This window comes from Centropristis striata, chromosome 13, assembly GCF_030273125.1.
Source record: "Centropristis striata isolate RG_2023a ecotype Rhode Island chromosome 13, C.striata_1.0, whole genome shotgun sequence".
In the NCBI taxonomy this organism is placed as follows: domain Eukaryota; kingdom Metazoa; phylum Chordata; class Actinopteri; order Perciformes; family Serranidae; genus Centropristis; species Centropristis striata.
In genome coordinates, this window is record NC_081529.1 from 30,954,664 (window position 1) to 30,972,458 (window position 17,795).

General features: G+C 39.6%; 1 protein-coding gene across 2 annotated transcripts in view; it reads left to right on the forward strand.

Moving 5' to 3' along the window:
• Positions 1–17,795, forward strand: part of LOC131984026 (dynein axonemal assembly factor 5-like) — a 44,425-nt gene that overhangs the window by 8,690 nt on the left and 17,940 nt on the right. For both annotated transcript variants that reach the window (XR_009395519.1, XM_059348887.1), the window contains exons 7-8: positions 7,970–8,113; positions 11,016–11,184. Coding sequence is in view for 1 of the 2 variants with exons in the window: in XM_059348887.1 (XP_059204870.1) it covers positions 7,970–8,113; positions 11,016–11,184 (313 nt within the window). In the remaining variant the exon portion in view is untranslated. The remainder of the gene's footprint in view (positions 1–7,969; positions 8,114–11,015; positions 11,185–17,795) is intronic.

A 17,795-nucleotide genomic window follows, 5' to 3' on the forward strand; every position in this document is an offset into this window, starting at 1 on the left:
CTGTTTTAAAGTTATTTACCTGATGATGACTGTTCCTTGCCAGTAATACCATCTAACCCAGGGGTCTCAAACTCAAATTACCTTGGGGCCGCTGGAGGCAGTATCAAAATGACCAAAAAAAGACACAACGTTACTAAAAATAAGATACAAAATGACCAAAAAAAGAAACAAAATTATACAAAAATTATAACAAATTGACTGAAAAAACAATAAATTACTTAAAAAAGACCAAAAAATACACAGAATTACCAAAAAATACACAGAATTACCAAAAAAGACACAAAATTATTTAAAAAAGACACAAAATGACCCCAAAAAGACACAGAATTACCAAAAAATACAGAAAATTGTTTTAAAAAAAGAGACAAAATTATTTAAAAAGACACAAAATTATTTAAAAAGACACAAAATTACCAAAAAAAGAAACAAACTTATTAAAAAAGACACAAAATTATTTAAAAAAAGACAAAATTACCAAAAAAAAGTAATTAAAGGGACCTTCCACACACAACACGGTAAAGTGCCATTCATATAAAACTCACATTAAACTTTCATATCAAGGTGGGGGCCACAAAATATCGTCACGAGGGCCGCAATTGGCCCGCGGGCCGCGAGTTTGAGTCCCCTGATCTAACCCATTCACATGCAGAACAACCACATCCTTCTGCTGTTGTTAACTTAGTTGATTCAGAGCAGAAGATCAGAAGTTCACTATGCGAGGGGAAAGTTTCTGTCAAAAATCCTGACACATTAAAAGTTAGACTTGTTTTGATGACAGATTTGCCAGGTTGTCTGTGGCCTTAAACTTCTCCATGTCTTGATTCCTCCTCCGATCTGTGTGCACCAGCTGTTTTTCTTTCCCAGTCTTGTTAGGATATCTTGGCAGTGTCACAAAAGGTCATTTTTTCACTCTCCTTGCGTACCCTAATACTCTTATTTTTGGCAATGACAGTGCAGAAGTCATACTGTATTTTTCTTGCCTAATTTGTCCCTTATGAAAATACATTTCGTGATAAGATGCCACATCTCTTGAAAGGGCTTTAGTTGAAGAGCCTTCGAGAGTTTTCAATAGCACTACTGTACACGTCGAGTTCAGTGAGTTCACTGTTGAGTAATTCTCTAAAATGCCAACCCGGCTAAATCGACAGCCTGGCAACATGATGTTTTTCTAATCTAGCATTTCAAGTCTCTGATCAAAATGACTCGGCTCACACGCATCTGTGAAATATGCTCCCACACTTTTGCATGTATCTTTTTGCAGCAGTGATTAAAAATGCCTTTTGAGTTTCTCCACAAACAGCCTCTGCAACAGTGTGCCAGTGGAAAAATCCCACCGAGTCCAGAGCAGACTCTTCCCCGCTTCCTTTTCTCTTGCACCAAATATGTTTCCCTTTCAGAATCAAAATAACAGTTGTCTGGCAGAGAGCTATTTTCTGATCCTGCTGCACCACTGACTCACCTATACCCATGACCCCACCCCCCTCCCACTGAGGCCTGCAAGAATTTCCTCCCTGGGATAATAATAACAAAAATCCACTAATTTCACGTGACCCCTGCATGGCTGCTCTGACCCCTCGGAGCGGTCGGGGCAGCACAGAGCCTTTGTTTTTTTTTTATAGCCATGTGTAAGGTCTCCGAACCGGACTGCGGCATTAAAAGAATCCATGAAATTTCAAAGCCTGGCTGGTCAAGGCCGGTGATAAATGGCAGGGAAGTTAACCCCCTTCTGTCCTCCCTCTTTGCTATCCGCCAGGGGTCAACCAGAGAGAGGACCAACAGGACGGGACGGTCACACACTGTCACACAGATGGAGGCAGACCTCTGCTTCCTCTCTGTCTGTTGCTCCATCTATCTCCCTCCGTCATTCTTTCTGTGTCTGTTTTTGAAGCCGGAGTAATGGAGCTTACCCAGACAAAGCACCTGCAACATTCTTCGACAACAGGCAGGGTTCATAGCGGGGAGCAGGGCCAGAACACTGTGTAGCTGTAAATAACACCAATGGAGACAGAAGCACCTGCATCCCTCTCTCCCTGTTTCTCTCCGGGGCTGAAACGCTGACCTAGAATATTTTGCACTCCCTTACCGCACAGTTGCTCAGTCCAAAGTGTTAGTTAACCTTTTAGATCCTTCACATGGGGCTGATTTAGGTGTATTTGATAAGGGATGAATTACCCGCCGACACGATTTGTGTGTATTTTTTAAATTAAGTCATCTTAAGAACTTCCAAGATATGTGGGTTTGTGAGTTGCGTGCCACTTTGAAACCAAGGGAAGAGAGCAAGAAAAAGGGGAAGTTTGACTTGGACAAAATAAGGCCCGTTAAGAAATGAAATATAAATAATCTTCAAAGTGAACAGAGGCAGGGGGAACTGCAGGGCTCCGTGGGGAGTTTGGGGAACAAGATGAAGATTTGGAAACTGATATACGATACTTCTGCTCGACTTAACCTCGCCGACTCTTTCAAGTCCCTGTTTTCTTTTCTTTATTTCGGTAAGGGGAAAAAGACAGCTTGCAAAAACAAATGACAGCTGCTCGGTGAAAAATAAAAATATTGGTCGTAAATTGAAGATGATGTCAAGGGTTTGAGGGAAAATGAAAGGCGAGCCGGTGGTTAGAGAAGCCACCGTGTTCTGAGGTACCCTCTGTAGTTCATATTTGGTGGTGTTTGCTTAAGAATCGCATACGGTTTTCCTTTTAAAGGGGTATTCCACAGAGGATTCACAAATCCCTAACATCACACACACACACACACTTTACACAGCTGATTGTCGCTGTGTTGTGGTTTGCCATGGTGACGGGGGCATCACAATATCTGCAGGGCTGCAGTAAATTGCTAAAGATGGCACCACGAGAGAGGAAGAAAAGACTGGAGGGGTCCTGACCGTGAATTAGCAGGCATATTTACAACCAGGCTTGTTAAAAGTGGATATGCTGTCTTGGTGAAACTGTAAAAAGTGGCTGACCTACAGTAGCCCGGAGGAACAGATCAGCAGGAGAGCGACGAGGAAAGGAGGCTCTGCGTATTTTCATCTTGTCTGAGCACGGAGAAACTCCTGCATGTGTGTCACAACGACCAGAATTCTGCAGAATACACACACACACATGCAGCCATACATCAGTGTGTCTCCTGCATGCCTGCCCTTTGTCATGAATGACAGCTGCATACCCTGAACGACAGATGAAGAGAGGAGAAGAAAGGCAGCATAGCAAACTCTACCTGACTGTAAGGGGTCGGCATCCCCGGCACCGCCAGTGTTTGTTTTCCCGTCGCCGTAGCAACATCAGTAGCTATGGGGGGTGGGCTCCCCACTGGATAGGAATCCATCGCCTGGTACGGCTCCTTAAAGTGGAGCTGTGTGTGTAATTGATGTATCCAGTGGTGGACAGATGCACACACACATGTAACGAGGCCCCAGGAGCGTGCCCAGGCCGATGAAACCAGGTGTATCTCTCCGAGCTCCAGGTGTCCACCTAGTCATTACACCGCACCACTTTTTCCGCTCTCCCTCTTTCTCTCTCTCGGCCAGCCCTAATGGTTGTTTTCTGCGCATGTATAATATGCGTGTCCGTGTAGGTCTACACTAATGTGTGTGTCTGCCACTGTTTGTCACGTTATTTCCACTACTGCCTCCCTGGAGCTCCCGCTGTGTTTATGTGCCAGTGAATGGCTTGGCCACGGGCAGGGATTTCCCCCATCAATGACTGTGTGTGAACGCATTCAAACAAGTGCGCATGGCAAAAGAGTGGCTAAGAAGGCAACTGGGTGATTCTCATGAAGCCAGTCGAAGCTATGTCTGCACTGCAAAAAAAGAAAAGTTGGGTGAACTCAAAATTTCAAGGCAACAAACTTCGATAAAATTTTAAGTTGGACAATTAAACTAAATATTTTAAGTTTTGTTTTTGAGTCTGCTCAACTCTGAATATAGATTTTTGTCAACTCAACTGGAAGTTGTACTAACTTACAATTTTACATTGTAATAACTTTTAATCCTTACTTCTGCCAACTTCTGCAATGTGCTGAATTGGCACGATTGTAACGCCGCTATTGAAATGTCAGCTAATGTTGCGAATAAAATTTTGAGTTAGCATTGATACGCTAATGGCTACTCTTGTAGCTGTAACAAGCTGCGCCGCTAGCATCAGTTAGCCGCTAGCTTTCGCTAATGACCGAATTTCACCGCTTTCCCGCATTTCACAACAAAGAAATAAGAGTTAGCAGAACTATTGTCCCTTGTTGTGAACCCCAACTTAAAGATATAAGTAACAACAACTCACCAACTTGTTTTTGAGCAGACAACTGGCTTCCTTTGTTATGCTAACTTACATTATTGCCCTAAATGTCAATAATTTATATTTCCAAGTTTTACCAACTTAAATCACTGTTTTAGGCCAAAAAATACAAGTTGGCTTTTTTGCAGTGTGTGAAGATTATAAGGAGATACTTTATTAAACTAAATATATTTCACTTTTATATGAATGAACAATATAGCCATAATGAGGCAATATTCAATGTTTTGTCTTCAAATATTATTTTCTGTATTTTTAAACATATTTTTGATTCACAAATTCATTACCGTAATGCGTCCAGATAAAAATATCATGGTTTCCCCACACTTATATAAATACATATTTAATTAACTTTATAAAAATCAATATTCATTTGTTTAAAAATTTATAATTTAACAGAATATAATCAAACATAATGGTTTTTAACAATGTATAAAGAACAAAATCTGAATGAAAATTGGTGAGAAAAAATGGTTAGATGTTACGGTAATGATAGAATTATTTGCATTAAAATATGTGTATATTTTAATAAAATACATTTTGGTGATACCATCTACCCTTGAGCATATTTAAGTGCTTGCCAAAGAAAAAAAAAACAACCTTTTGTTGTTTTTTTTATTTCTATTAAAAACAATTATTTTTGTTACGGTAATGAATTTTGCTCACAGTGTCTCTAAAAATGTCAAAAAATACATTAACATTTTTCAAACATATTATAAATTCATATTAAACAGTGACTTTAGATTGTATATGTTATAAAGGGTCAAAGAAAATATGTATATATATTTTTGCTATGAGCTGTACCATGTTCATGAGAATCACCCAACTGAAGAAATGAGGGCAAGTTGTGGTTGTTCAGGGCTGCGTGGAAGTTTAGTTTAGCCTCAGACTAGTGCAGGAAAGTGTGTTTACACACTTAACTAACACCCTGGACACAAGATATGCATAACAAGCTTTTTCCAGTGTGTGTTCAACACGCAAAATAAAAACATTTGCACATGTGTCTCGCAGACTGGAAGTCCCTTAGGTCTCTTTCCCCCACACAAGTCCTGGCTTTTTTTCTTACGCTCTGAGCATCTTTACTTGGCTTAACACTTGTTTTCTTTCCACATTAATGCCAAGCTGTGCTGTTCAATAGCTACTCAAAGTTATGAAAAGATAGTGCGCCCCCTAGTGATAGAGCGCTGGTATTTGTCAGTCAAAGCTCAGTGAGTGGGTTTTGAGTGAGAGAGCATATGTGCAGGTTGCATTGAGTATTTTTGCTCACACACACTTGAATCCCCCTCACCGGCCAACTCCTCATCACCAGACCAAAGTAAACACCTGGAGGGCGCTTTACCAGCTCTCCACGTACAAAAACACACACACACACACACACACTGACACACACTTACCTTCCATCCACCGCCCCCACCCCGTCCCATCCAGCCCTAATGACAGGCTGCGAGAAAACAGGAAAAGAGGCCATGATCCCAGTGATGGCATAGAAATTAGCCTGAGCCGCAGCCGCTCTTTGTCTAAACATGAGCTCACCACAACACTGGCTGACAAGTGACAGCGATCTCACACACACACACACACACACACACACACACACACACACTCTCGTGTGGAGATGGAAATTTCTCACTTAGAGTTATTGTATCTTGTCACTCACTCAGTTATTTTTGTGTAAAATAAGAGACGGGGTCTGTGGAGTGGGACTGAGAGCAGGTAGAACAAGGAGATTGTGAGGACTGAAGTGCATTGGGGTCCATTAATGGACATGTGACAATATGAAAATTTGATGTCACAGTTATCCTAGCCAAAATAATTGCAATTCACGACATTAAATGATAATTTAAATAAGCTTAAAACAGCACTAAAACATTTAAATCACTTACATTTGATTTAGAAACGTACGTTTTTATTGCAGTTCTGCAGGTTGGCACCTCATCTCTCTATTAATATTTAGTTTGGAATCCATTGTATTACCACACATCCAATAAAAAATTTTTTGTGGGCATGCAGACCTTCAGCCAGGGTGATTTTGAATGGTGTAGTGGTTGGCACTTGTTTCGTCTCACAGTCGCAGGTACGAATCCAGCTTGCACTTCTTCCGTGAAAGTTTGCATGTTGGGGTTCCCCTGGCTTCCTCCAAAGACAAGTTGTTGACGCTAAATTGCCCATAGGTGTGAATGGTTCTCTGGCTACGGTCAGACTGCAGCCTGCAGTGACCCAAATCCGATTTTTTCACCCCTATGCGACCTGCATCTGATCTTTTAATGACAGTCTGAATGACACAGATCCGATTTTTTCAAATGCGATCCAGGCCACTTGGATATGTGGTCCTAAAACCGATATATATCTGATCTTTTGACATGCGACTCCAGTCTGAACGGCCAGGTCGCATTCATCATACATAGGCTTACTGCTGGCGGCCATGTTTTCCGCTACTTCCGTAAACACTGAGCACACTCGCTGCGTGTGACGTCGTCGTGTCCTCCAATGCGGGACACTTTTGGTACGTTTAAAGTTCACACTGGAGATCACATACAAGTCGCATTTAATTGGAAATGTGAACGACCTTGCAAAAAAATCGGATTCCACAAAAAAATCTGAATTGAGCATTAAGTCCTGCTGTCTGAACGTAGCCTCTGTCTCTATGTGTCTGTCCCGTGATAGTCAGACCTGTCGAGGGTACCCACCTCTCGTCCAATGCCAGCTGGGATTGGCTCTAGCCCCCCATGACCCCGGTTCAGATAAGCAATTAAGTAGAATGAATGAATCGGAATTCACCACGAACAGCTTATTGTGAGTTTTTTCATGATGATACCCTTGCAGGAAATGTCTTTTAACCCTTTTTGTTTTGATTTTTTTTGTTGTTGTTTCTTTCACCTTTGTCAATTCTGCACTTTTATGTCTGTAAATGCACCATAGAAATAAATTTGACTTTAACTTTGACTTTGATACACAATGAAATCGTATACTACATACCAAGGTTATAATAGTTTTGGATTTTTCATTAGTTTTAGTTTTAATTTCGTTGTGAATTTTTGTTTTCAAATTCAGTTAGTTTTAGTTCGTTTTTAGTGTGAGTTTTCTAGTTTTAGTTTAGTTTTTAGTTTTTGAAAATGCTTAGTTTTAGTTTAGTTTTTATTAGTTTTAGTGTTAGTTTTAGTTTTTTTTTGTAATGGGCTATGTGTTGGGTGCCACATTCAAAGAGGTCATAATAAATTTTGCGTTTATTTCCTTTGGTTTATCATCTCAGCCCCAATAAGGTTATTAACTCTTACAGTTCTAGGTGTGTTGAATTTTGGTTTGAGTGTCGACATCCCAGTCTCAATAAACATGTTTACCATGTGTTGCATGTTCAAATAGAAACACTGAATTATGAATGAAAAAAGTTGACCAAAACGAAAACTAAGGACATTTTCACTATAATTTTAGTTAGTTTTAGTTAGTTTTGTAACCACGCAATACAGTTTCAGTTAGTTATCGTTTTTTTAAAAACTCTAGTTTTTATTTTTATTTCAGTTAACGAAAATGTTTTTTCAATTCTAGTTTTTGTTATTTCGTTAGTTTCCGTTAACTATAATAACCTTGCTACATACTACACATATCACATCGTGAACACTTCTTTGTGCACTCGCATGTTATAAACGAGACAAGACAATCCTATAATTGTTCTCCCTCTTTCCCAGGTTTTGTATTTGGAGCAGTTGTTGGCCTGCGTGGATGTGCTGCTGCGTCAGTGTGAGTCAGACCACGGCTCGGTCAGCCTGCAGCTGCTGCAGGTGCTGGTCACTGTCCAGAGCCTCTCCACTGAGCCACAGCTCAGCCAAAAGGTGAGAAAACAACTTTGGAAGATCCAGTCACAGACACATACATCCCCCTCTGCAGCTCTACCATTACTTTGTTCCACGTAGGCACGTATCACTTACTTATTTTTATTTTTTTAACCTTTTTTGGCCCTTCAATTTTAGTTTTCCATCCTTTTTTTATTAGAAAGGTAAGCAGGTTTTATGAAGCAAGAGAGCTATTTGAGGAATGTCAGCATTTGTACGAGTTCAAAGTGGGCATGGCCAACTGTATAATTACCCACTTAGCCAGGGGAGCTGAAATTGCACCTTTGGAGTGGAACTTTAAATCCAGTCCTGGGTGAAAGGAGGCGGATGAAAGGTGGAGAAAAAGACAGACGGACAAAAATGGAGGAAATAACAGCGATGAGTTGTGTTTTGTAGCAGGTGTGTGTCATCAACCCAGTGCAGTTTGTGGCTCCATAACGCCTCCTCAGGTCAGCCTCGTGATATGCACATAACACCACGCTCTCATGTTGTGGTTGGTCTCTAAATGCAAAGGGACAAACAGGAACAGTGACAAGTGAAGCCAACAGTATCTGAGGCCAGTGTGTCGCCTAGCGGCTCGTCGCTGTAGGAGGCTAATGACAGGGAGAGGAGCGGGAAGGGATTGGCAGCGATGCTTACCAGACACCACATGGGCCACCAGTGTGTGTGTGTTTACGTCTGTCTGTGTGTTCAGTGTTAGAGGAGAGATGAGAAGGAATGGATTAAGAAGAAGAGAGGGAGGGTGAGAATGGCCTCGGGCATTCCGGGACCCAGAGGAAAAGCGGAACTCGTTTTCCCAGAAAAGGGGCACGTCTTTCCCATCAGTGGACAGCTCAGGGTTGTCTCGCTCCCTTCTAAAGGGGCCGATCTGTGACTCAGACATTGTCTGTGTCCCCGTCTGTCCCTGAGGGACTATGAAGGGAACTATGAAGTGCCCTAAAGGTCAGTTCCCCTGCCCTAAAGAGTCAGCTAATTATTTACTCTCCTATCTCTCATTCCTGCCCTTTCCTCCCAGCTCAGCTTTATTGGTGTGTGTGTCTGTGTGTGTCTGTGTGTCTATTAATATATATATGTGTGTGTGTGTGTGTGTGTGTGTTTCGGTGGGTTCCTGTGCCTTTGTGACATCCTGTGTATCTGTCGGGGTTTTTGTTTCTAAGTGGTTTTTTATGTGTTCGAAGACTTTATCATGTCTGCAGTGTTGTTCTTCCCATGGTTTCATATGATACCCAAAAATTCCTGAAATTACAGGAAAACAGCTGTAATTGTTGAACTTGAACACAATACCCTCTGCTCTGTTATCACTTTTTCTCATCAGCTCTTCATTTAGCATTTCTCCCAGCAGTGATGTTGGCAGGCTTCCAGTATAGTGACTCCCCACAGGTGGTCATTCACTCGCGTCCCTAATAAAATTTGACAAATTGTGAGGTTAAACTGGTGTTTGGTCTTATATGGTTATAATTATGGTTATATTCATTTATATTGAAGATGACATTTGGTGTAGATTCATCGTTTTCTTGACGTTTACCTGGCAGTCCTTTGACAAACTTGTCTATATTTTGCTAGCAGTGCAGAACCATGCATCATTTAGATCAGGGGTCTCAAACTCAAATTACCTGGGGGCCGTTGGAGGCTGTATCAAAATGACCCAAAAATGACACAAAATTACAAAAAAAAAGAGACAAAATGACAGAAATAAACTAAATTACAAAAAAAGAGACAAAAAAATGACCAAAAAAGACACAAAATTACAAAAAAAGAGACAAAATGACATAAATAAACTAAATTACTTAAAAAAGAGACTAAGTGACCAAAAAAAGACACAAAATTACTAAAAAAAAGACACAAAATTGCCAAAAAAGACACAAAATGACTGAAAAAACACTAAATTACTTTAAAAAGATACAAAATGACCATAAAAAGACACAAAATGACCCAAAAAATACACAAAATTACTAAAAGACACAAAATTACCAAAAAAAAAGACACAAAATTACATTACATAACATTTCCACTTCTTCCAGTAACAACAACACGGGAGATAATAAACGGTCCGGTAGCAGCTGCCTTTCTTTTTGTTAACGTCGTCATAGAAACAAGTGAAACAAAGCTTCCACACACAAAACGTGCCATTCATATAAAACTCACATTAAACTTTCATATCAAGGTGGGGGCCACAAAATATTGTGACGAGGGCCGCAATTGGCCCGCGGGCCGCGAGTTTGAGACCCATGACTTAGATTTAGTCTTGCTGCCCACTCCCTTTATAAGTCTGAGTCCCCCTCAGGGTGTGCCACCTAGTTTGGAAATGCTCAAACTGATGTGTTTGTACTTTTATTTCCAAACTGTAGTCAGTAGCTGAAGTTCTTCAGTATATTTATTTACTGTAAACAATCTTCTCTATTTTTTTAATGTATTCTCTCTAGGGTTGTCAAAAGTATCGATACTCAAAAAAGTATCGATACTAAGACGTTGTAATAATAATAATAATAATATTAATAATAAATAAATCAGGCACTCAGTATGCCCATATTACGAAAATTGACACAGTGTTAGTATACATAAGCATAGAGTTAAAGTCCCAGAATGAAGCAGAGAAAAGTCGACCTGCAACCAAACAGCAACACACACAGCCAAAAATATTGTTCTAGTTGTTATTGTTTATTGTATTTATTTATTTTTTGCACTACGTCAGACCTGAAGCTTGTCATAGTTGCAGTTTCTTTTTGCACAACTGTTTTTTATTATAAATATTTAACCTGTGGTAACCTGGTTTCCTGAGTATCGGTATCGAGTTGAAAATGTTAGAATCGTGACAACCCTAATTCTATATGATTTTATGTAAAAAATTCAAGTTAAAAATGTGTTGACATCATTTTTTTCCACCTATCCCTCTCTCCGGCAGGCCTTGGAGAGTGTACAGTTGCTGGGTAAGGTGCAGGGCCTGGACTCAGCCATGGAGCTCTATAGACGACATATGGGCCAGCTGCTGGACTGGCTGTCTGCCTCTGTCAACACCTGGACCAGTTACTCCCCACAGAGACTCCAACTGCATATCATAGTCGTACAATCAGGTGAGAAGTGAAGCCTGAATGTGCACAAGACGCTGCCAAATCATACAGCAGGTGCTGAAGTTTGCACATATTAGAGACACAATAATGGTCAAAGATATACAGTAAGGTTTTGAGAAATTGGCCCGTCATATTACCTGTTAATGATGGGAAAATCCCCACATCAGTCATCAGTGTGAACATGCTCTGTGGGCCCATTTCACCTCAGCACATTGGTGAGACCATATAATCTAGATCATGTTTTATTAAATCACGGTTTGTGAAGCCATTTTTTTTTTCCTCAACTTGTTCGGACACATGTTACATTGAACTTTAAGCGTCAAGCTGTTTTTCCTGTTCATACATGATCAATCATCGAGGCAGCACATCGACACCAGCAACTGTAGAAGCATCAGCACAGATTCTCTCTGGCACAAAGGATCCAGATAGATTATTAACCCATAAGAACCCACGTTGACACACACTTTAAATCTGCTAGAATCTCCCATATTCAGCTTTATGCTTCACATTAACTCATTAAATCCCTAAGCGACGTATACTCGACACCCTGGTGTGGTGGTCATGTAACTGTGACAGGAAGTGACTTCTCCAAAATTTGGCTGTGACTGGAAACAGAAATGTGAAAAAGTAGCTAATTTCAAAAAGCTTATTTTTGTTACGAGGTTAAGTTTAAACCCATTTAACAGTTCTCATCCATTAATAGGGTGTCCTGTATTGCATTTAACTTGTTCTGACCATATTTCCTGAACAAATGAAAGTCACAATTTTTATGAAGATGCAAACAAAAAGGCAATTGGTTATTTGTTTTTACTTGTTGATTTATTCTAATTTTATTACTTGAAAACAAATCTGAAAAATAATTTGTTGTTAAACAGCACTATTAATGTCACAATTTTCATAAATGTTGTGGAGATGAAGAGAAAAAGGCAAATTTGTGTCTCTGTAAGCAGAAAATGTGTCTATTTTTTATTTTAAAATAAGAGATATTATAAACATAAATACCATAAACACCCAATGTGACACATATGTTGCATCAAAGATCTTTGACATTTAGTACTTTAGTACTTCTTCTACTACTTGCAAATTCCAAATTTCAAACCTAGAGATTATTGGAGGATATTACATACAGCCAGAATGTGGACTGTGGAAAGTGTAAAAAAAACATACGGACCCGGGGGAGGGGGGTAATATTTTGAGAAAAAAGTTTACGAGATTAAAGTGACAAATCTGCGAGAAAAAAGTTGCTTTTTTTCCACTTTTTTCTCGTTAATCTGCGACTTTTTCACGCAGATTTGCCACTTTAACTCTCTTAAATCTGCAACTTTTTTTGTTGTCTAGTAAATATGCAACTTTCTTCTCTAAATATTACCCCCCTCCCCCGGGTTTGTATTTTTATTTTTATTCATACTTGGCCCTAATTTGCCGTCATAATCAAGTTCTCCTCGTACAAGTCTTTGAAGAATAACTCCACTGTTTCTTGCAGATTTTTTTTCTAAATTTTTCATTTTTACATTAGAGGTGAAGGCCAATAAAGTTAATATTATTATATTATTATCATACTGATTGGTCAGATGTCATGGTGTCACTGTCTGTGACGTAGCCTGATCTTTGCTGATTAGCTGTGCTTGGACGACCTCACATGGGGAGACATGGGGACCCAGTTTTGATATCCAATGAAGTTACCGAATATAGTTCTTCGCTGGATAAAGGGTTAATGATAACTGGGTCTGGGTTCTTATGGGTTAAAATTGTTTGTAATGTGTCAGGATGCATCACTCTCTAGTGCCTGACTAACAAACAGCCTCCTCTTTAGTTTTCAAATGGTCCCACGCTGCTCTTATCATCATAAGTTGGACATGTGTCAGTGGTGGTTGGAGCAATTGTCAACACCACTTGATGGATATGGGGGATGTCTAATGACGCAGTATTTCAGGTTAAAACCTGTATGATTTATTGCTTGACGCCCCAGTGGATGCATGCTGTTCCTGTGTCCTTGTCCAAGATGGATGCCCATCAGTGACCCACACGCAGTGGAAGGTTTTTGAGCATTTTTTAACCTTAATTTGGGATCACTGAACAGCAAGTTCACACTGCAGTTGGATATATTTACAGGATGTTCCAACTTTTCAGCTTTTTAAAAGTATTTGTTTTTTAAAAATATTATAGAAAAGAAAAATCTCTACATAGAATTGGTGACAATATTTGGGACAAACATTGCTTTTAACCCATTAAGGCCTAAAGCGCCTGGAAAAAAATGCCTGGAAAACCTATGGGCGATTTGTTAATAGAATTTGATAATAGATTTTTCAGCCTCTGTAGCAGATAAAAATTAAATTCAAAAAGTATTTGAGAGCTTATACCCGTGGCTTTCATACGAAGTTGAGTTTATTTGTCCAAACCTTCAATACATTTTTTAAAAAAATCAACAAACTCAGCAAATGTTACATTTGACTGAATAAAAAATCCTATGCATAATACTAATACATGCCCATTAGCAAGATGCAAACATGATATGACCACTGGAAGAACAAGACATAGTTCTCATTAGCCTACTCTAATAAAAAAAAAAATCATAATAATAATAATAATAAATAATAATAATACATTTTATAAATTGCACTTTTCAGGGTACTCAACGACGCATAAAGTAACATAAGACATAAACAGTCATGATTTCTTATTATCTCCAGATGGCCACAAATCTGTCTGTTCTTTGGTGAAAATATGTCGTCTGAAAACATATTCCTCATCCATAAATGCCGGTCGATTAGTTCCGAGGGTTCAAAGTCCGGATCAGCAATTAAATGATCGGCGCTGTTTTCATCAGATCTCTTCCGTCACTTACTGCTGAGCTCCTCCGCTATATTCATCTTCCTCCATGATTTAAAGTTCTGGAAAAGTCCCATGTTGCATTGCGACACTCCCGCATGTATTCTGAGTTCTGATGCATTTCATTGGCCAAGAGACCGAAAATAGGTGGAAAAAAAATACAAATACTACAAAATGACATATCCGCTGTCCCGGCCTGAATGGTAGAGTGACGCAACAGCGCTCCCGGCTTTAATGGTAGAAATGCGGTAATGCTTTCCCGGCGTCAATGGGTTAATTGGCATTAATTTATTTTTCTATTACAAATATTTCATAAGAGATATCATGCCGGCCCTCTATAGATGTGTCTGGCTTAAGCGGTTTCTTCCTTTTTTTTTTTATGGATCTTGAATGTAGAGGCCCAAAAAAAGTTTATCCACATAAAAAGTCACCTTTTTCCCCCAATTATAATAATATTGCTATTAATAATATATTTTTTTCTCTTTCTGTTACCCAAGCAAAGAAGCTCATGGTCAAACACACCCACACAGAAAAAAGGGCTGTCATTAGCAGCAGTTGGCTTTCTGACTTTTGTAAATCCCCGTCTCTCCCTCTGTTAGTCAGTCAGTGTGTCTCAGACTTGACTCTGTGTGTGTGTGTAAGTATGTGTGTGTGTGTGTGTGTGTCTGTGTGTGGTGCAGGTTAAAAAGCTGTGACCCTGTCTTTGGTGCTGAGACTTCCCTTTATACCATATAATCCTCCATCATCAGCACCTCCATGTGCCACACTTTCATCTCCATCTCTTTCTCCCTCCATCCCTGCTCTTTCTAATTGACTGGGCAGCTGGGCACCCCTCTAATCCACACACACACGCACACACACACACATACTCACACACACACACACACACACACACACAGACTCACACACACTCCCACGGCTAACTGACCAGTCCATTCTAAGTCCACTCAGTGATCCCCATGCAGGTCACTACATCAAACGGCCCCACAGCCGCCTGCTCTTGACCTTCCTCTGGATCAAGGCCACTTTGAAGCTCTGTTTGTGTGTGTGTGTGTGTGTGTCTGTGTGTCTGTGTGTCTGTGTCTGTGTCTGCGTGTGCGCGTGCGTTTTATTTGTACATGTTGAATGCTGCTTTAATCTTCCACCGGTTTCATTCCTACAGATTAGATTTGGCCAATTTATTCAAATTTTGTTTTTAGTGACGGTTTTGGCTTCCAAAGACTAACATAACCAAGATTATAATGGTTATTATACGGTGTGATAAATCCAGCGCACCCCCATCTATGCATGCATATATTATACATTTACATATGATCTTTTTACCTGTATTTATTTTTATTTTCTTTCAGTTGAATTATATTCAAAGGGTTTTTTTTAATTTTTATTATTTTTTTAAAGTAAGTACATGATGTTTTTGACATATTAAGTAGTCTTTATCTCAGTATTGACCAGAATGATAATCGTTTTTGCCATAATCGAGCAGCCCCACTACAGATGTGATCTTCGGTCCATTAACAGGACCCGAGGACTTCATTATGCTCAGCCGAACAAATAGCACATGCCTGCTTTGTTTGATGTGCACATGAGTCAGGGAAATCGGCCATACTCTGAACAATCGACGGTAGTTAATTTGACAACTGAGAATTGGTCATTTTGCTTGCTCATCAGCTCCTCGCACACAGAGACCGGAATAATTATTGCCTTCTCATATCCTCCTCAGTCTTTTGTCCTTCAGCTGCTGTGTGAGAATGTCTGACCCACTGTGAGTAGTCTCTCTCTCTCTCCCTCTCTCTCTCTCTCTCTCAATTCAATTCAATTCAATTCAATAAGGCTTCATTAACACGAAAGTAAAAAAAAAAAAAAACAACATTGCCAAAGTGCAAGTACAACTTTTTCCAAATATTTGGACAACACAAAAACAGTAAGATATTACAATTAATAAGACAAAATAGATACATTTCATAAAATATATGTGAGACAAATCAATGACAAATATACAATTCAATAAGTAAAAATAGTAAATAAAGACAACAACAATATCAATATGTCAAATGCAATATTGTGTAGTAGAGTAGTGAATGTGTGCCTACACACATACATACATACATACATACACACACACACACACACACACACACACATATATAAGAATCAATAAAACACACACACACACACACACACATATATAAGAATCAATAAAACAAAGTGGATACATCTCATAAAATACATACAGATAAAATATGAGACAAATCAATGACAAATATAAAATTCATTAAGTAATTAAACGAATAAAGAGACAACAACAATATATGACTGTCGGCTGTAATATGATATATAATAGTGTAGTAGAGGAGTGTGTGTGTTCTATGTGTTGTGCTGGTTTTCTCTCAGGCTGTGACAGGCATATCTCACATATCTTGCTGCTTCTGTGGCGCTGAAACTATGATCACCAAGTATATGATGCATTTTAGTCTGTTCAGAGAGGGAAGCAAAGTCTGGGACTCTACATCTCATTTTAGTAAAGGACTTTGTTCTCAGGTCTTAGCTAGACATGCTGACAGTGTCTCAGTAATGAGGTGTTTGCCTACTTGTCACTCTATTTGTGTGGTGAAATTTCCTATTACTGCCCTGTCATATCCGCAGTCCGACCTGCAGACGTCTCCTCTAACACCTCCGCTTAAACGACACACCCTTTGATTCACACATTCCCATCGGATAAAACAGTCTCTCTCTCTCTCTCTCTCTCTCTCTCTCTCTCTCTCTCTCTCTCTCTCTCTCTCTCTCTCTCTCTCTCTCTCTCTCTCTCTCTCTCTCTCTCTCTCTCTCTCTCTCTCTCTCTCTCTCTCTCTCTCTCTCTCTCTCTCTCTCTCTCTCTCTCTCTCTCTCTCTCTCTCTCTCTCTCTCACTGTTTTCCCATATCTCTTTATGGCCACCACCTTTGGGCAGTCTCAGGATTTCCTGTCTCCTCTCATGTCTGAACAAAAGTCCAAACAGAGCACGGACACTTATCACTCATTACACACACACACACACACACACACATACACAGATGACTATATATAGCTCTGTAAACATGCAGTCAGACTGTTAGAGGGTGTGTGTGTGTGTGTGTGTGTGTGTGTGTGTGTGTGTGTGGGCATAGTGGCATTGTGAGTTTCTCATTTTTCCTGTAATTGACACTTATAAAGGAAAGAAAAGCTTTCTCACACAAAGACCTTTTCATGTCTCATTTCCTCAGAGCGCTGTGTCACTGTCTCGCTGGTCCATTGAGGTCTCAATAACTGTAAAAGCCCTCTGGTCAGTGTTGAACATAACAACAGTCTTAAGTCTATGTGGGCCCATTCTTTTTCAGCATGGGACAGTTGCTCTTGACAAAGAAAGGGAACGCGGGAGCTTTTAAGGATAGCTTTCGTATTTAGAAGTTATGCTGGAAATTACTGGCTACGGAGTGAAGTGAAGTGATTTGACTGTTGACCCAGTGAGGTGTCATAGACAGGAAGACTTCAAACTAAGAATACAGGTTCAAGCACTGCTGAGGTGACACTAAAGGTTACATAGCTTTCAATCAGGTGTATTGTTCTAGTCTTGTAAAATTAAATGAAAAAGAACATGATTTAAATGTTGTAGGAGATCAAATTTCCTTTAACAAAGTTTTCTTCCGAGTGTTGTAGTGAAAGAGTACTTTCCACTTCCACAGTACTTTTAAAAGCGTTAAACATCATGGCTCTTGCATTCTTACACAGTTATACAAACATGTATTTTGTATACGTAGCTACGTATACTCT